The sequence below is a fragment of the Orbicella faveolata genome, unplaced genomic scaffold (assembly GCF_042242905.1).
Source record: "Orbicella faveolata isolate gen_17 unplaced genomic scaffold, um_ofav_v1 contig_47, whole genome shotgun sequence".
NCBI lineage: Eukaryota > Metazoa > Cnidaria > Anthozoa > Scleractinia > Merulinidae > Orbicella > Orbicella faveolata.
In genome coordinates, this window is record NW_028301577.1 from 6997770 (window position 1) to 7025640 (window position 27871).

Consider the following 27871-nt stretch of genomic DNA (forward strand, 5'->3'; position numbering starts at 1 on the left):
ATTAGTAGGTCACTTTCCAGCAAACAAGTGCTCATCTCCTGGTCATTTTGAACGCCTGGACGAGTCAAATGCTCATGAAATTCAGCGCTCAAGTTGGCCGTAGTACTAATTCGAACATTCGAAGTCAACTCCACTTCAATTTAGCGAAATACCTAACATTAATGGTCGTGTAAAAGCTACAAAATCATCAATTCGGGCTGGCACGATGCATCCTTTGAGTAGTAACCGCGCAAACACGATAGCGAGGCTCGCGCTGACTGCACGGTTACTATTCCAATATGGCGTCGGGCTCGGTTACTATTCCAACATGGCGTCGGTCTCGGGCGCTCTCGTTCGGGCCGACTAATTACGAACAGTGTCTACACCTGAGTGAGTGAGTGAGTGAGTGAGTGAGTGAGTGACGCATTTGCATATCGGAGGCCCCGTAAGAAACACGTTTCTACGCTTCGCGTATCCACGAGTTTAAAAACGTTCCTATACCTTGCGTAACAGGCGTTAAGCGGGGGAGGGGGATCGAGGCAAAGCGTGATGGAAGGAGGTGGAATGAGTGGACGTGTTTTCTGCCTCCCTAAGGAACCCCTTCCCCGTTTACAACTGCAACGAAGGCAAACGTTCCCACACTACCTATTAAATCTTTTATTGCAGTTGTTCCAATGATACGACTGCCTCTTCGCGAAGAATCAGAGTCAAAACCCGATTAGACTACTTAACTGCTCAAGATTAACATAGCGTGACCTTCTAAAAGCAACAAACTCAGAAATATTACACGCATCAGATCAACAGTGAAGGGTTCTTTGTTAACAGTCTTAAATTTGATTGGTTATACTGACACAGTCGTGACGTTGATCACTTCTAATTTCTCGGAATCTGAAGTAATTATCTCGAAACTGAGAGTCAACTGAGCGACGCGTCGCAATGGAATCTCTTTTGAAAAACCTCAAGAAGCATCTTACTTGCTCGATTTGTCTCGATATCTACAACAAACCCAAGACTATCTCATGTCTTCACACATTTTGCCTTGAGTGTCTGGCCAATCATGCAAGAGCGAGCCACAGACAAGGCAAGTTCAGATGCCCAGAGTGTCAGGCGCAAATCGATTTACCCGAAGGAAATAACTTCGACAAATTGCCGAGCAGTTTTTTCCACAATAGCCTGTTGGGTCTGCTTGCCGTCCGACGGAGTGGTGAAGGAAGCAGCATTACTTGTTCCCAGTGTAGGAAGAACAGCTCTCAGATGTACTATTGCTTTGACTGTGGACGATTTATGTGCCCAGACTGTTTCAGCGCGCATGAAGTGCTAAAGGCATCTTTCGAAGGGCACAGAGTCACACCAGTCAATGAGTTTAAAGCAGAAGATTACGAAGCCTTAATGAAGCGACAACCATTTTGCTCTCACGAGTTTCACGAGAAGGAAATTAGCCGATTCTTCTGCTTCTCTTGTGAAGCTTGTGTTTGCCAAATTTGCATAGTCACGGATCACCGAAACCACGAAATAGTTTTGCTCGACAAAGCAGCTCGTGACGAGAAACCCGGCATCATGTCAGGCGCTGATATGATCAAGGAAAAGTTAAGAGAGCTTAGTGAAGTGATTCGACGATTTGAAGAAACAGCTTCTGAGCTTGAAAGGAATGTCGCAACTGCTAAACGCGGAGTCTCGCAAGCTGCAGACCAGATGATCGCAAAAATTCGTGAGCGCGAGCGAGAGGCGATTATCTCTCTCGAGACTACACGCATGATGAGAGTCGAGAAAATAAACGCCGCTATACAAGAAGCACAGTCTCTGGTCAAACAAATGAACCAAGCGATCGAGTTTGCTGATAATTTGACACAGAGAAGTTCAAGCTTTGATATCATGAGGAACAAGAAAACTTTGAAGCAAAGATTTGAAGAGCTTCGTGTTACTGAAGTTCCGAAACACGGCGGGGAAACATCATTCGTCAAGTTTTCCGCGGCTTCCCGCGTGGAAGGCTTGAAACTGGGTTTTATTGAGACTGAAGAAATTAAGGCCGACGCAAATCGATCAAGGCTTGAAGGACTGGATCAAACTCTTCAGGCTGGTGTACAAGCAGAGTTTACGTTATACCCCAAAACATCCGAAGGTCAGACGAGTAACCAGGCTAACCTTAAAGATCAAGTTGAAGTTGTGATAGAACCCGCTAAAGATGTCACCAATGTGATTGTTAGCGAGAAAGAAGACGGTAATCTTCAAGTGAAGTTTACTCCGATAGTACCTGGTGCTTACAGCATTGAAGTGAGGATCAATGGGGATAAACTTCCGACCTGTCCTTTTATTAAGCAGGTGAAAGAACGTGAGCTTGTTGTAGTCGGTAACTTGGACTTAAAATTATTTCAAGGAGACGAGCTCAAAGGCTTATTTGGGATTGCTATTAACATGGAAGGCAATATTGTTGTTACAGATAACGATGGACACTGTGTTTACGTTTGCGATAAAGTAGGCAACTGTTTAAGGAAAATTGGTGGCAAAGGAGAAAATTCTGGACAATTTCAGTTCCCAAACGGCGTTTCTTTTTTGAACGACAACGAGATTCTAATTGCAGACAACGGGAATCATAGAATACAACACTTAAATATCAAGACAGGAACGGTTGTGAAAACCTTTGGAAAACGCGGTGCAGGAAAAGGAGAGTTTCAGAATCCAGTTGATGTTTGTTTGGATGATGAAGGACGCATTGTTGTATCCGAGTACAACAATAATAGGATACAGGTGATATCCAAAGAGGGCGAAACTCATTCCATATTTGGAGACAGTGGTCCAGAGAAACTCAACCAGCCAGTTGGCTGCATTTCTATCAACAACTTGGCTTTTGTATCGGAAAGAGACAATCACTGTATTAAGGTTTTTGATCAGTGTGGAACTTTTTTGTACAAGTTTGGTAAACAAGGGAATCAAGACGGACAATTTGATTACCCGCACGTCATGCACGTAGACAGTTCCAATAATCTTCTTGTATGTGATTTCGGAAACAACCGAGTTCAGCAATTTTCTTTAAACGGTCGCTTCACAGGTAAAAGTGCCTCTGTTTTAGCAGGTCCTGTTGGAATAACAACAGCACCAGACGGAAGTATTCTCGTGACCAGTTATACAGAAAAGAAAGTATACATATTGAAGTAGATGGTACAATCGTTAGTGTGTGAAAATTCTTCATGTCTTACATGTAAGACGCAGGGGGGAATGAAAAGACTTCCCATGATGCTTTGCTTCCAACTAAATTATCATTATTTTTGTGTCACGTGACATGTAACCTCTTCTAATCCATATTAATAGACTCTGTTGATAAAAGAGCCGAAAAGAAAGATTTCCTTTCGTAAAAAACCTCACAGGCAAACCAGTCATCTTCAAATAACAAAGCTAAACTTATTTCCAATCGAGAAAAGTAATAAAATGGACGAAATGGCCCAAACATCGCGCCATTCAACGATTTATAACAATTATTTCCTCGAAAACTGCAACAGGAGAAGACAGCGCAATGGCCGCTTGGCGCCATTTTTATGTAAATTTTGACCGTTTATTACTATGATTAAACCTGAGTACATTAGAATACATTTAAGCACATATTGCTTACTGAACTTTATACTAACAATTTTAAGCTTCATTGCTCAAATGTATTCACAAACGTAACGTAAAAGCTGGTGTGTTCTGACCTTTGTTCGCTTACATTGGAACAACAATGACCTCGTCACGGCATGTTGCACAAAAACATAGCCCTGAATGAAAGAATATAAACTATGATTATTGATCAAGAACGGTTGAAGCAGTAATTGAAAACGTAAAGAACACATGGGAAACAAAAATACTCACCGAGAGGTCGAAACAAAGTCAAAAATTGGACACGAAACCAACGCTTTTTTACGCTGCAAACACCCGATTTGTCGACGTGGTCATCATGAAAAACGATCAGATTACACCAAAGCATCATGGGAAGTCCTTTCATCCCCCCCCCCCCTCCTTTGTGTAAGACGGGCCATCTGTCAGATAACAATGTGTCTATTTAGTCTTAAAAATATAGGACGTCATGTTTCTATGGCAACGTAGCCCTAACCTGCGTTACAAGGTGAACAAAAGTCCTAATGTATAACAGACCAAATTGTGTAATACGCATGTCTTTATCAGTGCAAGATTTGCTATCACATTATTTGTTGCCTGGGGTAATTTAACATTCGAGCAAAGGAAATACGAATGTATTTTTATTTTTTTTCTTCGAATTTTTTAGAGGAGAGTTTTCAAAACTCATTGTCTGTTGAGTCCAAAATTAAATAGCAGATTAGTGTCATCATATTAGCTGAGTTACCTTTACCCATATCTTTTGTCGATAGGTGCGACATAAGGAGTCGTATTAGCTTGATACGCGGTTTTATCTTCTCTCCTCCCACCCCCCAAAAAATATACTAGGTGACCTCGCAATTTACATTTATTGCAATAGTCAGAGACATATCACGTTTACAGAAAATCAAATTCTGATAATGTGTAACACTTTTTACTTTCTTTAGGTGAGGCATAGTCATATAATTTGTATTTGTAGCGCCAGAAACACTGAAAGAAACTGTTCTTACTTGTATTTCTAAGAAGACTTGTTGCGCGTTGTTAGATTAGGCATTTGGTACTCGAAAATGAACATTTGCACATTGTAAAAATCACTCTTTAAAACTAATTTTTTTCCTAAAAGGGAAAGCCGGAAGGACGAGTGAGTCTGACTTAGCGAGCTAAACTGCACTTTCTTTTGCTGCTGAGAATTCAAGAACATTCTTAAACTTAATCTCTGAAAAGATCAAACTGGCCTTCATTATTTTTGAGTCTCAGATTTCGCTTTAGTGTAAACTATTACTATTAGTTTTAGCAATTTGACGATGTAATTTGTTTTACTGGTATGTGATGTCAATAAAAGGTGGTTCTGTCAGTTAGTGAATTATTGGAAGCCTGGAATGAGTAGTAAGGTTTGTCAATCTCATGCCCAGGGTCTTCGTAGCGTTGCTTTCCTAAACCGCGATTAGCCGTTCTCTTTTGGAGGGGAAGGGAAAAAAGCATGCATACCATCTGCTCTCTCTAAAAGGATTTTCTAATAAAATCTTGAAGAGACAAAGTTATAGGTAGCCGATCAAGATCACGGACTCTGGGCTGAAAGTTCAAAGTTTATGAGTATATTAATCTCCGTGGTCGTCAGGCTTCGTGTTTGAAATTGCACTGAAAGTCATATATTCAATCATGTAACGAATGAGAAAAGCGGGCTCAAAGACTCTTTTTTTTTCGACCAATCAGCAAAAAGTCCAGATTCTGGACTAAGGGCAGACAATTTGTGAAGTAATCGTATGAGGCGTTTTGTTTTTCTTCTTCCCTCTGATGTAAAAAAAAGAATGTTAGTCTTGATACATTGTTGTGTAAAACATTTGGAATTCAGCCTCTGCCGAACAACGGTAGCTTAGTTACAACAGCAGACTTGTTAGCACCATGATATGGCCATGTGATGAGGGGCTGTGTGACGGCTTTACATCGAGTCAAGTTTAACAGACCATGACAACCATGACGACAGCACGTCCAGCCTCCGAGGGTCTGGATCGGGTGCGTCAGCTGATAGCTGAGCCTCTAAGATCAGGCAGGCTCTCAGAGATAACAACTGCCTTACACTCCCTTTTACAACCAATATAAACTATACCTTTTAAACAATCGATCCTACTCTTTTGTATAGCCTGCTTATATTCTGCATATACCTTATCTACGTTCTGCCATCCTTTTACGCGTTTATTGTTCATATACATATATATATACATATATATATACATATATATATATACATATATATACATATATATATACATATATATATATATATACATATATATATATATATATATATATATATATATATATATATATATATATATATATATATATATAACTAACTGCAGACAGTACTGTTTCGGCCTTCTGGGCCTCATCAGTGCAGTGCTGAAGACTAGGATGGAGGCTAAGCTTAAAAAGCCGCCCCAAATACTACACATGTGGTAGTATCTAAGCCGTTATATATATATATTTTTTTTCCTTTTGTACTTTTTTGATATTAATTAATATAACTGATATGTCGTGTCAATTGTTTGTATGTGTCAGTGACCAACAAGAAAGCCTATGCTACTTTGGTCACTGAGTACATTTCATTTTGGCTATTTACTGTTATATTTCTTTTCTCTTTTTAATTAATGTAATTTCTGTAAATACTCTTAAAGTTATAATTTTTTTGTAAATAGTGCAAAACAATAAAAGTCTGAAATCAGTTGTCGCGCGCGGTCTCGCCTTGTGCCTTGTGCCGCAGCCTAACTTGCTTTTGTTGCTCGCGTTGTAATGACTGATTACTTCTGTCGTCATATAACAATTATGAAGCGTACTTAATCATCTTCAGGTCAACTACGGAAACCAAGTCTAGAAAGCTCTGCTGGCAGAGCGCAAGAACACTGCAGTGTTAACGCTAAAAGGCGCCCTTCCTTACCTCTTACATTTTTGGTCCTTTTTTGATACTATTTAAAACAGAAACGGATAAACATTCCATTGTGAGAAATGAAGTTTTAGACTGTATGGTCTGTTTTTGATGATTTGCTGTAGTTAGTTTCAGACGTCGTAGAAACTCTACTTCTGCCGTCATAAGCGCTGTTTTGTGAAGTTAGAATTTGCGTCCCCAAAGAAGAACTCAGTCATTCTCGGTTCTCAGTCAGTGTAGCACTGTTTGTAAATATTCTTAGAATTATTGACACTGTCATAAGAATAAAATCTGGACTTAATTCAGCTATCTTGTGTCCTCAGCACTATGTGTTGTTTGTTTTTCCTGTTCGTCGGTGTACATTTTGTAAGAAAAAAAGCCCTCCCCCTCAGTCCTCCGGGTGGTACACGCCTCCTCCAGTTTACATGTGTAAGATGTAGGGGTTTTTGTGAATAAAAAAGCAGAGAAAGATTGGTACAAGTTCTAAGCCCAAAGGGTTATGGTTAAAGCTTTCTCTTCCCGGACCCCCCATTTAATTTTGATTGACGGCCAGACTTTCCAATTTATCTATGTGAGATCTTAAGGGTTATTGCTCAGAAGAATGAACAGTGGATTATGATAGATCTTCTCATCATTGGTACATGTAATTTGATTAGAAAAATTCGTGCGTTGAATGTCACGTGTTCTGGAAAATACATCAGGGCACCTGAACAAATCACTAGCGCACATTAATTAAATTCACACTTTAATTTTATCCAAGAAAAAATATATTCACCTGGCGATTAAAGCCCTGGCTCTCTTGCTTTACTTTTTAGAAATTTGCGTTTCACTAAACGGATGACATAAAAATATAAATTAGGAAGTAAATTTTAAAAATATTGAAAGAGCTTGAGAAGATTTAGGTTCAGAAGGGAATATCGCCTTTCTGTCAATAGATAGTTAGATATTTAGGCCACCGGTACAAACGAACTGTCAAAACAGCAGGTTTTTTTCTGATGTCAAGAAATCTGACAAGTAGATTTGTTCCTACATTAAACCTTGCCAATAAGGCCTGTTTGGAAGAGATATCGGGAGAGGCAGAGTTATCGACAATCATGTTAGTAAACTGCCTCGTCTTCTTCGCCATACTTTTCTTTTCTGGGCTCAATTGTAAGCCTCAAACATTTCTTCTAATTTCTCTAGACGGATTCCGGTGGGATTTCGCTGGAAAAGCTCATACACCATACTTGGAATTTCTCAAGAAAACTGGCGTCACTGTTCCATACGTCCGATCCGTCTTCCCAACAGTCACAATGCCAGGACACTACAGTATTGTAACGGGCCTCTACCCCGAAAGCCACGGCATTATAAGTAACACCATGTACGATCCGATCCTCAAAGCCCGATTTGGTGCCGCTCAAACGGATCCACGATGGTGGAATGGTGCGGAACCAATATGGGTGACAAACCAAAAGCAAAAGGGAAACAGTGGTGTCTTATATTGGCCTGGGTACAACATTAAAATCAAAGGCATGTATCCGAAATACAGGGAATACTCGCCTTCACCCATTGTTGACCAGTTCAACAAAACAGGTAAGGTCACGGGGTTTGAGAAACGCGCTAAGAAAGTAATTGACTGGTTGACGGCTAAAAACCCGCCCAATTTTGTTGCTGTTTATTTCGAAGAGCCAGACAAAACATGCCACCACGAGGGGTGGTGTGACTTGCCCGAAGCTATTCAACGAGTCGACAAAACTGTTGGTTTGATTGTGGAAGGATTAAAACGACACGAGCTTCTCGACAAGGTAAACATAATAATCACAGTAGATCATGGCATGACTAACACCTCTTGCAACAAAGTGATTGACCTTGATAAATATGTCGACCCGGAGAATTACGATTTCTGGGATTCCTGGTTTAACATGTTGCTGGCGCCGAAAGCTGGAAAGATGGAGGATGTTTATAAACGCCTTAAAAACGTATGTCACCTTCACGTTTATCACAAAAATGAAGTTCCCGAATATTTGCACTTCAGGAACAACCCACGTATTTCGCCGCTTGTGGTCTTTCCTTCAGAGGGCTGGCTTGTAAGTTCTGAAAAGGGCCGGCGCGTAACAATGCCCAAAAATGGTCAATGGACAGAGCTCGCACACGGATTTAGTGGCAAGTGCAAGTCGATGTCCGCTGTATTCATTGCGCGTGGACCTGCATTCAAGGAGAACTTTGAGGGAAAACCTTTTGGATCCGTTAGTCTGTATCCATTGATGTGTAAAATCTTAGGAATTCAGCCTCTTCCGAACAACGGTAGCTTAGCTGCAACAGCAGACTTGTTAGCGCCATGATATGGCCATGTGATGAGGGGCTGTGTGATGGCTTTACGTTGAGACAAGTTTGACCTGAATCGGGTGCGTTAGCTGATAGCTGAGTCTGCGAGCAAGATCTTATACTTTGCGGCAGGAGCATAAGCGAAAGCGCAAAAGCGCGGAAGACGAGTCGGCAAGCGAAGCGAGCTGGCCAAAATGAGAGCCTGCACGGGCGCCATCGCTAGCTTAATGAGTCAAATCATTAGACATACTAAATAAGCAAAAAATCAACAAACATTGACAGCAAATTACACGCGTGGCTGTTTTACAGGCTTTAGTTTACACCCGCACTCGACTCTAAATTTCGTTACCATGGATCGAGGGATAAGGTTGAAGAAAGAAGCGAACAAAGCGTGTCAAGCGTTTCCGGACTTGTAACTGTCCTTTTACTGTTGAATATGGGACTGAAAGGTCTGAGCGCGTATCAACGGAGTTGACCGGCCCCCAAATACGGAAATTAAGTAATTTTTCGAGCAACGACTCTTAAGAGAAAACATTACAAAATAATGCTGTTGGTGCGATTTCCAAATCTCATAAATAGAGTTTCTAGTTAGTTAATTTTTATGAATCTCTGTGTGATTAGACGCCAGACCAGGGGTCTGTAGGCTGTCAAGTAGTTTCTACAGAGCGTCGGCAGGTGCCAGGCGTCAAGTCAGAGCCCTAAGAAGAAGCGAAAATCACTTCAGCACTTGAAAGGCGTTAAATCACTTCGGTATAGGCAGAGATAGTTTTAAGCTCCATTCAAACATGTATTTAAGCCTAGGACGAATAAAATATGATAAAAAAAGGTCGATAAACAACCGGTAAAAGAGCTCTAATTTACTCCTGCTTTCTCTGATAAGATGCAGGTCGTCACATGAGCGCGCTCTTAAATAAAGGGCATGCGCAATTTAATTCTCGTCCAAGATTGAAAAAGCCAGTCTGATAGCAGGCTCGATTTCCAGCCGTGTTGGGAGTGCGGTTGTTTATCCGTGGTGTCGGCCAAGGAACGTGGGCTCACAAAACGGCTGTCAATCGAGCCTAGTCTGATCGAGGATTGCTCGAAAACCTACCGTACAACCCATGACGAAATTTTCACAGTTGATTTGTAGGCGTGAATCGCGCTTAGAGCCAAAATTTAATAAAAATCTGTGAAACCGATTTTGAGCTAGTTTTGATTTCACCTTTTCTTAGTTTGCGAAAAATCTGTTTTACAGATTTTTATTTTACTTTGTATGAATGTTAAATCAGAGGCAATTTCTAATTCCTGAAATTTTGAAGTGGGGTCATATAGGTAGATTTCAAGAAAAACGTCATTTAACCTACTAGTTCCCAGTCTCTCCTTAGGTACTCGGTCGTTCATTTTGGCCATTTGTTGACGTTTAAGACGGATTCCGCTCAAAGTTCGAGCACTAAGTGCAAAAATTGTTTACTAAATATCTACTCGTAGCACGGTAATTTTTGGAATACTATTTAAAACAACTCACTTTCATTCATTTCTCTAAGTGACCCCGCGATTAAATTTTCAAGCATTCTTGAGAAAGTTAACGTCAAACCTCGTAAGAATGCTTAATTTAAAGCGTGTGTTATTGTGTTTTTAAGTAACGCGAAACGTTTGTTTTAATTGAAATATGGATAACTTCAAATTTAAATTTGCCTCATGAGTTCTTCTTAACTGTATTCAAAATATTACCATGCCATGACTTTTTTTGGTAACTTAATTTTTGCCATTATTGCTCGAATGTTCTGCGGAAATCACCTTAAATTGTTCAAGTTTTCACATGAAACGATAAAAAAAGTTGGACTATTATCATTTGTATCTGCTTGTATCTGCCGAAAACGCCACGGTAGACTCCAGGCTTTCTTTGTCTTTTAGGTTTCAAGGCTTGTAAGCTAGCTACTTTGTATGACATTTGCCTTCCCAAGAACGACATAGACTGAATCGAACTCGGGTCCAATACGGAGAGTGCAACCACTGCGCCCGTTAGAAAAGATGCCCTTTGAGAGTAAATTAAGACAAAGCATACAGTACCAGGCTAATCTCAAATTAGCGACATTAGCTTACAAGTATGTGACATAGCAGTCTCGTGAACTGAAAAACTCCTCGCATGCCAATATAGCGAGCCACACAAAGAGCTTCAAATTTCGCTTATCATCCTCAGAAACGTTAGCACGCTGCCTATTAGGTGGTTTTATGAAATGAGAGCCTATTGGTGATGAATTAGGGTCAAAACCTGATTAGATTTACGGATAAAATTCTAAAGATTAATATAGCGTGACCTTCAAAAAACAACAAACCCAGCAGTCATGCATTAACTTATCTTATTTTTTTCTCAAGCATCTGAGCGGATCGGAATCCTAAATCCTCGAATTTGATTGGCTAATCATACGCACGTGTCCGGTCCAGCTTTTTACGCTACGGCCCACGGGCCGGATTATTTTCCGCTGCCTAAATTTCGCTCCTAAAAGTTAGCGGTAATCGTCAATCTTTTGCCTTTTTTATTCATCCATCGACGATTAGTCAACGCCAGTTTATCTCTGTTCACTTTAAAATGGTAAGGAAAGTCACTGTAAGTAAATTCAATTGAGTGTTTTGAAGTTGTTAGGGTTTGCTTAAATGTTTGTAGGTTGGCGCTGTAATGGCGCGTAATCCTGTTTCTCTCGCCGTAATATTTGAGTCAATTTCAGTCGAGTTTAACTCTCTGATCGTTGCTGTATTTAGAGGAATTTCTGTGGAATGCACTTAACGAATTTCCTCGTTTTCTGCTATTCAATTTACGGTAGAAAAGTGACGAAGTGACTTTAAAAACAACGACTGACAGAAATTGTTTTTGTAGTAAAACTTCAAACTTCGCACGAAATTTCACACCGCAAAAACAATTTTGGAGAACTTAACTGGTGAAATAAATACAACTAACACAAAGTAGTTCGAAAAAAATCTGTTTTTAATACATCTTTCTTTGTCTACCATCTGAGTTACTCGCTCGTTTCCAAGATTTTTTACAAATCGTTAGTAGAGGGCGCGCAGGCCGATTCAGTGACAAGAGTTGCGTAAACAAACCTATTTATAGCGGAGCTATAAATAGGTTTGGCGACCCGAAGGGCCGCCAAGCAGAGCCCCATACCCATATACGAAAGAAAAAGAAACCTATGAGTTGATTTTCACATGGTTATCATGGCTAGCAGTATTGCTCGTGGGCGCGAAAGAAATTCCCGAGAAAAAAATGGCCACGCGAAATCCTGGGGGCTAGGAGCGCGCGAAGGGAGGGACTACCGCCTAAGCCCAAGAGTTTGCCCTTTCACGGCCGAGTGATTTTTCGGTGTAGGATTTCTCATCTTGACGTCCTCTTATTATCGCCTGTTATCAATAGCCCCGCGAGATCTGAATAAAATTGTTCTACTCTACCCTTCAAGTAGCCAGGCAAAAACATATGCCGTGAGAAGTATATCTTCGTTCAGTCTTCGTTCAGCGAAACTGTCAAAGAAGTTTTAAAAAGAAGACGGCGAATGCGGCCTCTTGTAACGATTTTCGCGTCGTCTAAAAGTTATTGCGAAAATTTCAACAGAGCTTCAACCGAGAATTTACATTATACATTATACATTATACATTATACATTATACATTATACATTATACATTATACATAGGAGATCATCCAACTGCGGTGAAATGTTTGCCGATAGCAGCGGAAAATTTCAGGTGAATGGCCAGTGTCAAGTGAGAGTCCGGTTCAATCTTTCAAATGGACGGCAGAAAGGCCAAGCTCAGTGAATTTATATTCGCTGACTTAGATGATGCTGTTGAGCGGCGAAATCACTAACATGCTCACAGTCGGGGTGGAGGCAGAAAGCTTTGCCAAAAAAAACACTGGATAAATTTAAATCTTTCCAAAGCGCCTGTTGGCAGATTCGCAAGAACATCACGGCTTGCGAAGCGCGATTCCAACGCTTCGATTTGCTCTGGTACCGCTTCGATTTGCTCCGGTTCCAAAACATTCCTGCAAGACGTCACAGGTATCTCGAATGTTGACAACACGTTGTCAACGCTCCTAACATAAGCCAATCATATTTTTGCGTCGTGAGAGCAACGCATAATGAATGAGTTGCCAGTAATCGGATACCCGTGTTTGCGCAAAGAACTCTGGGATCGTCAGGGGGCAAACATTGCCAGTCGCTAGAAGGAAATGTATGGCGAAAAGTTGTTTCGAGGTACAAGAAAACGATTTTTGAGAGAGATCAACGCTTTTTCGCCATCATTTTTATCGCGAATGGATTTGGGCAATGTTGATATGTGGAATATGTAAGTTTTTGTTTGAATAACCGAGAAATATGTGACAAAATCTACCGATAAACTCCGTTGCTTGCGTGAGGTTTATTGTGAAATTTACATCGCGTAATGGTCTGAAAATATTACAAAATTAATTAGGTATAAATCGAGAGGAAAATAACCCAGTAAAGCCTTTTAAGTTGTGTACAGGCTACTTTTGGCTTTTTTGAAAGCTCAGTCATACAAATAATACTGGAAATAAGTCCGGTGGCGATCATTGTACTGTCTGGGGTTGATTTAATGACAAATGAGTCCGCGCGACTCATGCTGTGTGGCTACTGTGTTGCTCAAAGCCTTCGTTTTGCTTTTACAAGCTCGTATTTCCGTGATTTTCCTTTTCTATAACAGATCAATGGTGGCTCCTTGAATATATCTCTGAGCATTTGTATTTAAAAGTGCCATTTGTGCGTGGTTATGCTTTCCAAAGTTTGGTATTGACGGTTGAGTGAAATTGCCCGACACAAAGGGTAGTAGTTCTTTCTGCAATTTTCGATTTCTGTTTTAGAGCTTCTTTTCTGTCTTTATATTTAACTTCTCGAAGGGTCTTCTCTACCATTTGCTCCGGGTAGCCTCTCGAGATCAGGCGTGTATTGAAATTTTCAATATTCTCTTCCATGTATTTCGCAATAAACCTCACGCAAGGAGAAGGGAGTTCATCGGTAAATTTATCACTTATTTCATGGTTATTCGAAGAAAAACTTACATTTTCCACGTATCAACATTGCCAAAGTCAATTTGCGATAAAGCAACGGCGAAAAAGCGTTGATCTCTCCCCAAAACCGTGTTTTTGGGCGTCGAAACAACTTTTCGCCATGTATTTCCTTCTAGCGACTTGCAATGTTTGCCCCCTGACGATCCCAGAGTTCTTTGCGCAAACACGGGTATCCGATTACTGGCAACTTATTCATTCAAACTCTTGGGCTTAGGCGGTAGTCCCTCCTTTCGCGTGCTCCTCGCCTCCAGGATTTCGCGCTGCCATTTTTTTCTCGCGGTTTTCTTTCGCGTCACGCACGACGGACTAAGCGAAAGAGGGACTACTCGTAGTCTACACGTGCACTTACGAAAATAACAACAATCACAATAACACCTAATTACGGGTATGCATAGTTCGTCACAAGTCTTAAATTTGATTGGTTATACTGAGACAGTCGTGACGTTGATCAATTCTAATTTCTCGGAATCTGAAGTAATTGTCTCGCAACTGAGAGTCAACTGAGCGACGCCTTGCGATGGAGTCCCTTTTGACAAACCTCAAGAAGCATCTTACTTGCTCGATTTGTCTCGATATCTACAACAAACCCAAGACTATCTCATGTCTTCACACATTTTGCCTTGAGTGTCTGCCGAATCATGCCAGAGCGAGCCACAGACAAGGCAAGTTCAGATGCCCAGAGTGTCAGGCGCAAATCGATTTACCCGAAGGAAATAACTTCGACAGATTGCCAAGCAGTTTTTTCCACAACAGTCTGTTGGGTCTGCTTGCCGTCCGACGGAGTGGCGAGGGAAGCAGCATTACTTGTTCCCAGTGTAGGGAGAACAGCTCTCAGATGTACTATTGCTTTGACTGTGGACGATTTATGTGCCCAGACTGTTTCAATGCACATGAAATGCTTAAGGAATCTTTCGAAGGGCACAGAGTCACACCAGTCAATGAGTTTAAAGCAGAAGATTACGAGGCGTTATTGAAGCGACAACCATTTTGTTCGCAGGAGTTTCACGAGAAGGAAATTAGCCGATTCTTCTGCTTCCCTTGTGAAGCTTGTGTTTGCCAAATTTGCATAGTCACGGATCACCAAAACCACAAGATCGATTTGCTCGACAAAGTAGCTCGTGACGAGAAACCCGACATCATGTCAGGCGCTGAAATGATCAAGGAAAAGTTAAAAGAGCTTGGTGAAGTGATTCAACAATTTGAAGAAACGGCTTCTGAGCTGGGAAAGAATGTCGCAACTGCTAAAGGCGGAGTCTCGCAAGCTGCAGAGCAGATGATCGCAGAAATTCGTGAGCGCGAGCGAGAGGCCATTATCTCTCTCGAGACGACACGCGTGACGAGACTCGAGAAAATTAACTCCGCTATACAAGAAGCACAGTCCCTGGTCAAACAAATGAACCAAGCGGTTGAGTTTGCTAATAATTTGACACAGAGAAGCTCAAGCTCGGATATCATGAGGAACAAGAAAACTTTGAAGGAGAGATTTGAAGAGCTTCGTGTTACTGAAGTTCCAAAACATGGCGAGACATCATTCGTCAAGTTCTCCGCGGCTTCCCCTGTAGAAGGCTTGAAACTGGGTTTTATTGAGACAGAGGAAATTAAGGCCGACGCAAATCGATCAAGGCTTGAAGGACTGGATCAAACTTTTCAGGCTGGTGTAGAAGCAGCGTTTACGTTATACCCCAAAACATCTGAAGGGAAGACGAGTAACCAGGCTGACCTCAAAGATCAAGTTGAAGTTCTGATAGAACCCGCTAAAGATGTCACCAATGTGATTGTTAGCGACAAAGAAGATGGTAATCTACAAGTGAAGTTTACTCCTATAGTACCGGGCGCCTACAGCATTGAAGTGAAAATCAATGGCGATAAACTTGCGATCTGTCCTTTTAATATACCGGTGAAAGAGCGCGAGCTTATGGTAGTCGGTAACTTGGACTTAAAATTCTTTCAAGGAGACGAGCTCCAAGGCTTATTTGGAATTGCTATTAACATGGAAGGCAATATTGTTGTTACAGATAACCACGGACACTGTGTTTACGTTTTCGATAAAGAAGGCAATTGTTTAAGAAAAATTGGTGGCAGAGGAGAAAATTCTGGAAAATTTAAGTACCCAGACGGCGTTTCTTTTTTGAACGACAACGAGATTCTTATTGCGGATTGCGGGAATCATAGAATACAACACTTAAACATCAAGACAGGAAATGTTGTGAAAACCTTTGGAAAACGCGGTGCAGGAAAAGGAGAGTTTCAGAATCCAATTGATGTTTGTTTGGATGATGAAGGACGCATTGGTGTAGCCGAGTGCAGCAATAATAGAATACAGGTGATATCCAAAGAGGGAGAAACTCATTCCATATTTGGAGACAGTGGTCCAGAGAAACTCAACCAACCAGTTAGCTGCATTGCTATCAAAAACATGATTTTCGTTTCCGATGGAGAAAATCACTGCGTTAAAGCTTTTGATCAGTCAGGAACCTTTTTGTACAAGTTTGGTAAACAAGGGAATCAAGACGGACAATTTAGTCTGCCATACCTCATGCATGTAGACAGTTCCAATAATCTTCTTGTATGTGATTGCGGAAACAACCGAGTTCAGCAATTTTCTTTAGACGGTCGCTTCACAGGTAAAAGTAACGCTGTTTTACCATATCCTGTTGGAATAACAACAGCACCAGACGGAAGTATTCTCGTAAGTAGTTATACAGAAAAGAAAGTATACATATTGAAGTAGATGGTTCAATCGTTAGTGTGAAAAAATTCTTCATGTCTTACATGTGAGACGAGCCATCTCTTAGATAACAGTGTGTCTATTTGGTCTTTAAAATATATGGCGTCATGTTTCTATGGCAACGTAGCCCTAACCTGCGTTACAAGGTGAACAAAAGTCGTAATTGTCAACAGACCAAACTGTGTAATAAACCTGTGTTTATCAGTGTATGATTTGTTATTACATATTTCTTGCCCTGGGGTAATTTAACATTCGGGCAAAGGAAATACGAATATATTATTACTTTTTTTTCGTCAAGTGTTTTAGCGGAGAGTTTTCAAAACTCATTGTCTGCTGAGTCCAAAATTAAATAGCAGATTAGTGTTTTCATATTAGCTGAGTTACTTTTACCTTTTGTCGATAGGTGCGACATAAGGACTCGTATTAGCTTGGTGCGCGGGTTAATCTTCTCTCTCCCCACCCCCCAAAAAATATAATAGGTGACCTCGCAATTTACATTTATTTTAATAGTCAGTGACACATTACGTTTACAGAATATTAAATTCTGATAATTTATGTGTAACACTTTTTACTGTCTGTAGGTGAGGCATGGTTATATAATTTGTATTTGTAGCGGCAGAAACACTGAAAGAAACTGTTATTACTTGCATTTCTGAGACGACTTGTTGCGCGTTGTTAGATTAGACATTTGGTTCTCGAAAATGAACATTTGCACATTGTAAAATTCGCTTTTTTAAACTTTTTTTTCCCCTAATAGGGAAAGCCGGATGGACGAGTGAGTGTGACTTAGCGAGCTAAACTGCACTTTCTTTTGCTGCTGAGAAAGCAAGAATATTCTCAAAAATCTCTAAAAAGATCAAACTGGCCCTCATTATTTTTGAGTCTCAGATTTCACTCTAGTGTAAACTATTACTATTAATTTTAGGAATTTGACGATGTAACTTGTTTCACTGGTATGTATTGTCAATAAAAAGTGGTTTCGTCGGTTAGTGAATTACTGGAAGCCTGGAATGAGTTGTAAGGTTTGTCAATCTCATGCCCAGGGCCTTCGAAGCGTTACTTTCCTAACCTGCGATCAGACGTTCTCTTTTGGTTTTTTTTTTTTGGGAGGGAGGCGGGGAGGGATAAAAAGCATGCATAGCATCTCCTCTCTCTATAAGGATTTTCGTATAAAATCTAGAAGAGACAAAGTGAAATTCGATCAAGATCAAGGACTCCGGGCTGAAATTTCAAAGTTTATGAGTATCTTTATCTCCGCAGCCGTCAGGCTTCGCGTTTGAAATTGCACCGGAAGTCATATAACCAATCATGTAACCAATGAGAAAGGTCGGCCTAAAGAATCTTGTTTTACGACCAATCAGCAAAAAGTCCAGATTCTGGACTACAGGCAGACAACTTGTGAAGCAATTGTATTAGACGTTCTTTTTTTTCTTCTTCCCTCTGCTGTTAAGAAAGAATGCCTGATCACAAGTTATTGCTTTCCAAGATGGCGCCTGGTCAGGGGATGGTTTTCATCCCAGTGTTTCTACAACGTTTCGCGATTTAAAACACACGATTACAGTGCCACCAGCAATTAGTTACGAATTGCCTAGATTAGAGGGCCAGAAAGTGATTCGGTACCCCGAAAATGAAAATTCGAATTCTCCTAGTGTCGCACTCCCAGTGTTGCAATCCCAGTGTTGACTAGCTCAACAAAACAGGGATGGTTATCTACTTTGAGAAACGCACTGAGAAAGCAACTGACTGGTTGGCGTGTAAAAACTCGCCCAATTTTGTTGCTGTTTATTTCGAAAAGCCAGACATGCAACAACGAGGGATGGTGTGACTTGCCCGAAGCTATTCAACGAGTGGACAAAACTGTTGGTTTGTGGAAGGATTAAAACGACACGAGCTTCTCGACAAAGTAAACAGATCATGGCATGACTAAAACCTCTTGCAACAAAGTGATTGACCTTGATAAATATGCCGACTCAGAGAATTACGATTTCTGGGATTCCTGGTTTAACATGTTGCTGGTGCCGAAAGCTGGAAAGATGGAGAATGTGTATAAGCGCCTTAAAAACGCATGTCATCTACAGAAATGAAGTTCCCGAATATTTGCACTTCAGGAGCAGCCCACGTTTTTCTCCACTTATGGTCTTTCCTTCAGAGGGCTGGCTTATCAGTTCCAATAAAAGCCGGAGCGTAACAATGCCCAAAATGGTCAATGGACAAAACTCGCGCACGGCTTTAGTTGCAAGTGCAAGTCGAAGTCCGCTGCATTCATTGTGCGCGGGCCTGCGTTCAAAGAGAACTTTGAGGGAAAACCTTTTGGATCCGTTAGTCTTGATACATTGTTGTGTAAAATATTTGGAATTCAGCCTCTGCCGAACAACGGTAGCTTAGTTACAACAGCAGACTTCTTAAGCGCCATGATATGGCCATGTGATGAGGGGCTGTATGACGGTTTTACATCGAGTCAAGTTTAACCGACCATGACAACCATGACGACAGCACGTCCAGCCCCCGAGGGTCTGGATCGGGTGCGTCAGCTGATAGCTGAGCCTCTAAGATCAGGCAGGCTCTCAGAGATAAAAACTGCCTTACACATTCTTTTACAACCAATATAAACTATACCTTTTAAACAATCGATCCTACTCTTTTGTATAGCCTGCTTATATTCTGCGTATACCTTATCTACGTTATGCCATCCTTTTACGTGTTTATTGTTCATATATATATTTATATTTTTTCCTTTTGTACTTTTTTGATATTAATTAATATAATTGATATGTCGTGTCAATTGTTTGTACGTGCCAGTGACCAACAAAAAAGCCTATGCTATTTTGGTCACTGAGTACATTTCATTTTGGCTATTTACTGTTATATTTCTTTTCTCTTTTTAATTAATGTAGTTTTTGTAAATACTGTTAAAGTTATAAGTTTTGTAAACAGTGCAAAACAATAAAAATCTGAAATCAGTTGTCGCGCGCGGCCTCGCCTTGTGCCTTGTGCCGCAGCTTAATTTGCTTTTGTTGCTCGCGTTGTAATGAGTGATCACTTCTGTCGTCATATAACAATTATGAAGCGTACTTAATCATCTGCAGGTTAACTACGGAAACCAAGTCTAGAAAGCTCTGCTGGCAGGGCGCAAGAACACTGCAGAGTTAACGCTAAAACGCGCCCTTCCTTGCCTCTTACATTTTTGGTCCTTTTTTGATACTATTTAAAACAGAAACGGTTAAACATTCCATTGTGAGAAATGAAGTTTTAGACTGTATGGTCTGTTTTTGATGACTTGCTGTAGTTTGTTTCAGACGTCGTAGAAACTCTACTTCTGCCGTCATAAGCGCTGTTTTGTGAAGTTAGAATTTGCGTCCCCAAGGAAGAACTCAGTCATTCTCGGTTCTCAGTCAGTGTAGCACTGTTTGTAAATATTCTTAGAATTATTGACACTGTCATAAGAATAAAATCTGGACTTAATTCAACTATCTCATGTCCTCAGCACTATGTGTTGTTTGTTTTTCCTGTTCGTCGGTGTACATTTTGTATGAGAAAAAGCCCTCCCCTTCAGTCCTCCGGGTGGTACACGTCTCCTCCAGTTTACATGTGTAAGATGTAGGGGTTTTTGTGAATAAAAAAGCAGAGAAAGATTGGTACAAGTTCTAAGCCCAAAGGGTTATGGTTAAAGCTTTCTCTCCCCAGACCCCCCATTTAATTTTGATTGAAGGCCAGACTTTCCAATTTATCCATGTGAGATCTTAAGGGTTATTGCTCAGAAGAATGAACTGTGGATTATGACAGATCTTCTCATCATTGGTACATGTAATTTGATTAGAAAAATTCGTGCGTTGAATGTCACGTGTTCTGGAAAATAAATCAGGGCACTGGAACAAATCACTAGCGCACATTAATTAAATTCACACTTTAATTTTATCCAAGGAAAAATATATTCACCTGGCGATTAAAGCCCTGGCTCTCTTGCTTTACTGGCAGACCTACTTCTCGTTTTAGAAATTTGCGTTTCACTAAACGGATGACATAAAAACAAATTAGGAAGTAAATTTTAAAAATATTAAAAGAGCTTGAGAAGATTTAGGTTCAGGAGGGAATATCGCCTTTCTGTCAATAGATAGTTACATATTTAGGCTACCGGTACAAACGAACTGTCAAAACAACAGGTATTTTCTGATGTCAAGAAATCTGACAAGTTGATTTGTTCCTACATTAAACCTTGCCAATAAGGCCTGTTTGGAAGAGATATCGGGACAAGCAGAGTTATCGACGATCATGTTAGTAAACTGCCTTGTCTTCTTCGCCATACTTTTCTTTTCTGGGCTCAATTGTAAGCCTCAAACACTTCTTCTAATATCTCTGGACGGATTCCGGTGGGATTTTGCTGGAAAAGCTCATACACCATACTTGGAATTTCTCAAGAAAACTGGCGTCACTGTTCCATACGTCCGATCCGTCTTCCCAACAGTCACAATGCCAGGACACTACAGTATTGTAACGGGCCTCTACCCCGAAAGCCACGGCATTATAAGTAACACCATGTACGATCCGGTCCTCAACGCCCGATTTGGTGCCGTTCAAACGGATCCGCGGTGGTGGAATGGTGCGGAACCAATATGGGTGACAAACCAAAAGCAAAAGGGAAACAGTGGTGTCTTATATTGGCCTGGGTACAACATTAAAATTAAAGGCATGTATCCGAAATACAGGGAATACTCGCCTTCACCCATTGTTGACCAGTTCAACAAAACAGGTAAGGTTATGGGCTTTGAGAAACGTGCTAAGAAAGTAATTGACTGGTTGACGGCTACAAACCCGCCCAATTTTGTTGCTGTTTATTTCGAAGAGCCAGACAAAACATGCCACCACGAGGGATGGTGTGACTTGCCCGAAGCTATTCAACGAGTCGACAAAACTGTTGGTTTGATTGTGGAAGGATTAAAACGACACGAGCTTCTCGACAAGGTAAACATAATAATCACAGCAGATCATGGCATGACTAACACCTCTTGTAACAAAGTGATTGACCTTGATAAATATGTCGACCCAGAGAATTACGATTTCTGGGATTCCTGGTTTAACATGTTGCTGGCGCCGAAAGCTGAAAAGATGGAGGATGTTTATAAACGCCTTAAAAACGTATGTCACCTACACGTTTATCACAAAAAATGAAGTTCCCGAATATTTGCACTTCAGGAACAACCCACGTATTTCGCCTCTTGTGGTCTTTCCTTCAGAGGGCTGGCTTGTAAGTTCTGAAAAGGGCCGGCGCGTAACAATGCCCAAAAATGGTCAATGGACAGAGCTCGCACACGGATTTAGTGGCAAGTGCAAGTCGATGTCCGCTGCATTCATTGCGCGCGGACCTGCATTCAAGGAGAACTTTGAGGGAAAACCTTTTGGATCCGTTAGTCTGTATCCATTGATGTGTAAAATCTTAGGAATGCAGCCTCTTCCGAACAACGGTAGCTTAGTTCCAACAGTAGACTTGTTGGCGCCATGATATGCCGATGTGATGAGGGGCTGTGTGAGGGCTTTACGTTGAGACAAGTTTGACCTGAATCGGGTGCGTTAGCTGATAGCTGAGCCTGCGAGGAAGATCTTATACTCTGCGGCAGGAGCATAAGCGAAAGCGCAAAAGCGCGGAAGACGAGTCGGTAAGCGAAGCGAGCTGGCCAAAATGAGAGCCTGCACGGGCGCCATCGCTAGCTTAATGAGTCAAATTATTAGACATACTAAATAAGGAAAAAAATCAACAAACATTGACAGCAAATTACACGTGTGGCTGTTTTACAGGCTTTTGTTTCCACCTGCACTCGACTCTAAATTTCGTTACCATGGATCGTGGGATAAGGTTAAAGAAAGTTGCGAACATGAACAAAGCGTGTCAAGCGTTTCCGGACTTGTAACTGTCCTTTTATTGTTGAATATGGGACTGGAAGATCTGATCGCGTATCAACGGAGCTGACCGGCCCCCAGATACGGAAATTAAGTAATTTTTCGAGCAACGACTCTTAAGAGAAAACATTACAAAATAATGCTGTTGATGCGATTTCCAAATCTCGTAAATAGAGTTTCTAGTTAGTTAATTTTTATGAATCTCTGTGTGATTAGACGCCAGACCAGGGGTCTGTAGGCTGTCAAGTGGTTTCTACAGAGCGTCGGCAGGTGCCAGGCGTCAAGTCAGAGCCCTAAGAAGAAGCGAAAACCACTTCAGCACTTGAAAGGCGTTAAATCACTTCGGTATAGGCAGAGATAGTTTTAAGCTCCATTCAAACATGTACTTAAGCCTAGAACGAATAAAATATGATAAAAAAGGTCGATAAACAACCGGTAAAAGAGCTCTAATTTACTCCTGCTTTCTCTCATAAGATGCAGGTCGTCACATGAGCGCGCTCTTAAATAAAGGGCATGCGCAATTTAATTCTCGTCCAAGATTGAAAAAGCCAGTCTGATAGCAGGCTCGATTTCTAGCCGTGTTGGGAGTGCGGTTGTTTATCCGTGGTGTCGAGCAAGGAACGTGGGCTCACAAAACGGCTGTCAATCGAGTCTAGTCTGATCGAGGATTGCTAGAAAACCTACCGTACAACCCATGATGAAATTTTCACAGTTGATTTGTAGGCGTGAATCGCGCTTAGAGCCAAAATTTAATAAAAACCTGTGAAACCGATTTTGAGCTAGTTTTGATTTCACCTTTTCTTAGTTTGCGAAAAATCTGTCTTACAGATTTTTATTTTACTTTGTATGAATGTTAAATCAGAGGCAATTTCTAATTCCTGAAATTTTGAAGTGGGGTCATATAGGTAGATTTTAAGGAAAACGTCATTTAACCTACTTGTGCCCAGTCTCTCCTTAGGAACTCGGTCGTTCATTTTGGCCATTTGTTGACGTTTAAAACGGATTCCCCCAAAGTTCGAGCATTAAGTGCAAAAATTATTTACATAAAATCTACTCATACCACGGTAATTTTTGGAATACTATTTAAAAGAACTCACTTTCGTTCATTTCTCTAAGTGACCCCGCGATTAAATTTTCAAGCATTCTTGAGAAAGTTAACGTCAAACCTAGTAAGAATGCTTAAAGCGTGTGTTATTGTGTTTGGATAACTTCAAATTTAATTTTGCCTCATAAGTTCTTCTTAACTGTATTCAAAATATTACGATGCCATGATCTTTTTTGGTAACTTAATTTTTGCCATTATTGCTCGAATGTTCTGCGGAAATCACCTTAAATTTTTCAAGTTTCACATGGAACGATAAAAAAACTTAGGCAAACAGTAAATAGAGAAATTAAAGGAAAACATCTTGGAACATTTTTCAAAAGAATTAGAAGTTGGACTGTTATCATTTGTATCTGCTTGTATCTGCCGAAAACGCCACAGTAGACTCTTTCTTTGTCTTTTAGGTTTCAAGGCTTGTAAGCTAGCTACTTTGTATGACATTTGCCTTGCCAAGAACGACATAGACTGAATCGAACTCGGGTCCAATGCGTAGAGTGCAACCACTGCGCCCGTGAGAAAAGATGCCTTTTGAGAGTAAATTAAGACAAAGCATACAGTACCAGGCTTATCCAAAATTAGTGACATTAGCTAACAAATATGTGACATAGCAGTCTCGTGAACTGAAAAACTCCTCACACGCCAATATAGCGAGCCACACAAAGACCTTCAAATTTCGTTTATCATCCTCAGAAACGTTAGCACGCTGCCTATTAGGTGGTTTTATAAAATGAGAGCCTATTGGTGATGAATTAGGGTCAAAACCTGATTAGATTAACGGATAAAATTCTAAAGATTAATGTAGCGTAATCTCCAAAAAACAACAAACCCAGCAGTCATGCATTAACTTATCGTATTACACGCATCAGATCAGCAGTAAAGGGTTCTTTGTTAACAGTCTGATTGGTTATACTGACACAGTCGTGACGTTGATCAATTCTAATTTCTCGGAATCTGAAGTAATTGTCTCGCAACTGAGAGTCAACTGAGCGACGCGTCGCGATGGAGTCCCTTTTGAAAAACCTCAAGAAGCATCTTACTTGCTCGATTTGTCTCGATATCTACAACAAACCCAAGACTATCTCATGTCTTCACACATTTTGCCTTCAGTGTCTGGCGAATCATGCAAGAGCGAGCCACAGACAAGGCAAGTTCAGATGCCCAGAGTGTCAGGCGCAAATCGATTTACCCGAAGGAAATAACTTCGACAGGTTGCCGAGCAGTTTTTTCCACAACAGTCTGTTGAGTCTTCTTGCCGTCCGACGGAGTGGCGAGGGAAGCAGCAATACTTGTTCCCAGTGTAGGAAGAACAGCTCTCAGGTGTACTATTGCTTTGACTGTGGACGATTTATGTGCCCAGACTGTTTCAACGCACATGAAGTACTGAAAGCATCTTTCGAAGGACACAGAGTTACACCAGTCAATGAGTTTAAAGCAGAGGATTACGAGGCGTTGCTGAGGCGACAACCATTCTGCTCGCAGGAGTTTCACGAGAAGGAAATTACCCGATTCTTCTGCTTCTCGTGTAAAGCTTGTGTTTGCCAAATTTGCATAGTCACGGATCACCAAAACCACAAGGTCGTTTTGCTCGACAAAGCAGCTCGTGACGAGAAACCCGACATCATGTCAGGCGCTGAAATGATCAAGGAAAAGTTAAGAGAGCTTGGTGAAGTGATTCGACAATTTGAAGAAACGGCTTCTGAGCTGGAAAAGAATGTCGCAACTGCTAAACGTGGAGTCTCGCAAGCTGCAGAGCAGATGATCGCAGAAATTCGTGAGCGCGAGCGAGAGGCCATTATCTCACTCGACACGACACGCGTAACGCGAATCGAGAAAATTAACTCCGCTATACAAGAAGCACAGTCTCTGGTCAAACAAATGAACCAAGCGGTTGAGTTTGCTAATAATTTGGCCCAGAGAAGCTCAAGCTCGGATATCATGAGGAACAAGAAAACTTTGAAGCAGAGATTTGAAGAGCTTCGTGTTACTGAAGTTCCAAAACACGGCGAGACAGCATTCGTCAAGTTTTCCGCGGCTTCCCCTGCAGAAAGCTTGAAACTGGGTTTTATTGAGACTGTGGACATCGAAAAGGCCGATGCAACTCGATCAAGGCTTGAAGAACTGGATCAAACTTTTCAGGCTGGTGTAGAAGCAGAGTTTACGTTATACCCCAAAACATCTGAAGGGAAGACGAGTAACCAGGCTGACCTTAAAGATCAAGTTGGAGTAGTGATAGAACCCGCTAAAGATGTCACCAATGCGATTGCTAGCGAGACAGAAGACGGCAATCTTCAAGTGAAGTTTACTCCTATAGTACCGGGCGCTTACAGCATTGAAGTGAAGATCAATGGCGACAAACTTCCGACCTGTCCTTTTAATACGCAGGTGAAAGAACGCGAGCTTGTTGTAGTCGGTAACCTGGACTTAAAATTCTTTCAAGAAAACCAGCTGGAAAGGCTGTATGGAATCGCTATTAACATGGAAGGCAATATTGCTGTTACAGATAACCTTGGACACTTTGTTTACGTTTTTGATAAAGAAGGCAAGTGTTTAAGGAAAATTGGTGGCCTAGGCAGAAAGTCTGGACAATTTCAGCACCCACAAGGCCTTTTCTTTTTCAGCAATGACGAGGTTCTAATTGCAGACAACGGGAATCATAGAATACAACACTTAAACATCGAGACAGGAACTGTTGTGAAAACCTTTGGAAAACGTGGTGCAGGAAAAGGAGAGTTTCAGAGTCCAAGGGATGTTTGTATGGATGATGAAGGACGCATTGTTGTAGCCGAGTGGGGCAATAATAGGATACAGGTGATATCCAAGGAGGGCGAAACTCATTCCATATTTGGAGACAATGGTCCAGAGAAACTCAACCATCCGGTTGGCTGCATTCCTTTCAAAAATATGATTTTCGTTTCAGATAGAGACAATTACTGCGTTAAAGCTTTTGATCAGTCAGGAACCTTTTTGTACAAGTTTGGTAAACAAGGGAATCGAGACGGACAATTTAATGGGCCGAGGCTCATGCATGTAGACAGTTCCAATAATCTTCTTGTATGTGATAAAGCAAACAACCGAGTTCAGCAATTTTCTTTAGACGGTCGCTTCACAGGTAAAAGTAACGCTGTTTTAGGAGAACCTATGGGAATAGCAACAGCACCAGACGGAAGTATTATCGTGACTAGTTTTACAGAAAAGAAAGTATACATATTGAAGTAGATGGTTCAATCGTTAGTGTGTAGAAAAATTCTTGATGTCTTACATGTAAGACGGACGATCTCTCAGATAACAATGTGTCTATTTGGTCTTTAAATATATGACGTCATGTTTCTATGATAACCTAGCCCTCACCTGCGTTAAAGGTGAATAACAGACCAATAGTGTATTTAATTATATCCGTGTTTTTGTCAGTATCTGATTTGTTATCACATATTTGTTGACGGGGGTAATGTAACATTCGGGCAATGAAGGAAATACGAGCGTATTCTTACTTTCTTCTTAGAATTTTTTAGCAGAGAGGTTTCACTGAATCCAAACTTAAATAGCGGATAAGTGTTACCATGTTAGCTGAGTTACTTTTACCTGCATCTTTTGTCGATAGGTGTGACATAAGGACTCCTATTAGCGTGGTACGCGGGTTTTTCTTCTCTTTCCCCACCCCAGAAAAAAATAAACTAGGTGAACTCGCAATGTACATTTCTTTCAATACGTTAGTGACATCAAGTTTTCAGTAAATTAATTTCTGATAATTTATGTGATATTTTTTAGTGTCTTTAGGTGAGGCATAGTCTTATAATTTATCTTTGTAGCGTAAGAAGTACTGAAGGAAACTGTTATCTCTTGTAATTCTGGAAAGACTCATTGTTTTTATTCCGTGTCAGAAAAACTCAAAAATGAACGTTTTCATATTGTAAAATTCACTTGTTTAAACTTTTGTTCCCTAAAAGCGAAAGCCGGAAGGACGAGCGAGTCTGACTTGGCGAGCTAACCTGCACTTTCTTTTTGCTACCGAGAAAGCAAGGGGAAAAAGGTAGTAATGATTGATGATCAGCCTTTTAGACGTGCAACTCAATTCTCTTGTTATTACATTTTGAAAATCTCTAAAAATATTAAATGGCTTTCATTAGTATTGAGTCTCAGATTTCGCTTTCGCTTACTTTAAGTAGTTCTAGAGATTTGACGATGTGATTTGTTTTACTAGTATGTGATGTCAATAAAAAGTGGCTCTGTTAGTTAGTGAATTATTGGAAGCTTATAGGATTTGCCAATCTCGTGCCCAGGGCCTTCGTAATATTTCTTTCTAGAACGGC

General features: G+C 40.8%; 4 protein-coding genes and 1 pseudogene across 4 annotated transcripts; all 5 read left to right on the forward strand.

Annotated features, from left to right (window-relative positions):
- Positions 1–867: 867 nt before the first annotated feature.
- On the forward strand, positions 868–4924 carry LOC110051983 (E3 ubiquitin-protein ligase TRIM45-like). The gene has a single exon (XM_089280142.1). The coding sequence runs from the start codon at positions 916–918 to the stop codon at positions 3130–3132; it is 2217 nt and encodes a 738-aa protein (XP_089136268.1). The 5' UTR covers positions 868–915; the 3' UTR covers positions 3133–4924.
- A 2435-nt stretch (positions 4925–7359) lies between these two features.
- Positions 7360–9966, forward strand: LOC149096951 (ectonucleotide pyrophosphatase/phosphodiesterase family member 5-like). The gene has a single exon (XM_089280586.1). It carries the CDS (start codon positions 7480–7482, stop codon positions 8803–8805), a length of 1326 nt encoding a protein of 441 aa, XP_089136712.1. The 5' UTR covers positions 7360–7479; the 3' UTR covers positions 8806–9966.
- Positions 9967–13889: 3923 nt separating this feature from the next.
- Positions 13890–17564, forward strand: LOC110051981 (E3 ubiquitin-protein ligase TRIM45-like). Its single transcript, XM_089280123.1, has one exon. The coding sequence runs from the start codon at positions 14360–14362 to the stop codon at positions 16571–16573; it is 2214 nt and encodes a 737-aa protein (XP_089136249.1). The 5' UTR covers positions 13890–14359; the 3' UTR covers positions 16574–17564.
- A 3275-nt stretch (positions 17565–20839) lies between these two features.
- On the forward strand, positions 20840–22849 carry LOC149096952 (ectonucleotide pyrophosphatase/phosphodiesterase family member 5-like; annotated as a pseudogene).
- Positions 22850–24465: 1616 nt separating this feature from the next.
- Positions 24466–27802, forward strand: LOC149096953 (E3 ubiquitin-protein ligase TRIM45-like). Its single transcript, XM_089279354.1, has one exon. It carries the CDS (start codon positions 24564–24566, stop codon positions 26778–26780), a length of 2217 nt encoding a protein of 738 aa, XP_089135480.1. The 5' UTR covers positions 24466–24563; the 3' UTR covers positions 26781–27802.
- Positions 27803–27871: the final 69 nt, after the last annotated feature.

Bases quoted from the DNA above. Each gene is read 5' to 3' on its own strand.
- LOC110051983 (XM_089280142.1), top strand. From the start codon at position 916: ATGGAATCTCTTTTGAAAAACCTCAAGAAGCATCTTACTTGCTCGATT.
- LOC149096951 (XM_089280586.1), top strand. From the start codon at position 7,480: ATGTCAAGAAATCTGACAAGTAGATTTGTTCCTACATTAAACCTTGCC.
- LOC149096953 (XM_089279354.1), top strand. From the start codon at position 24,564: ATGGAGTCCCTTTTGAAAAACCTCAAGAAGCATCTTACTTGCTCGATT.
- LOC110051981 (XM_089280123.1), top strand. From the start codon at position 14,360: ATGGAGTCCCTTTTGACAAACCTCAAGAAGCATCTTACTTGCTCGATT.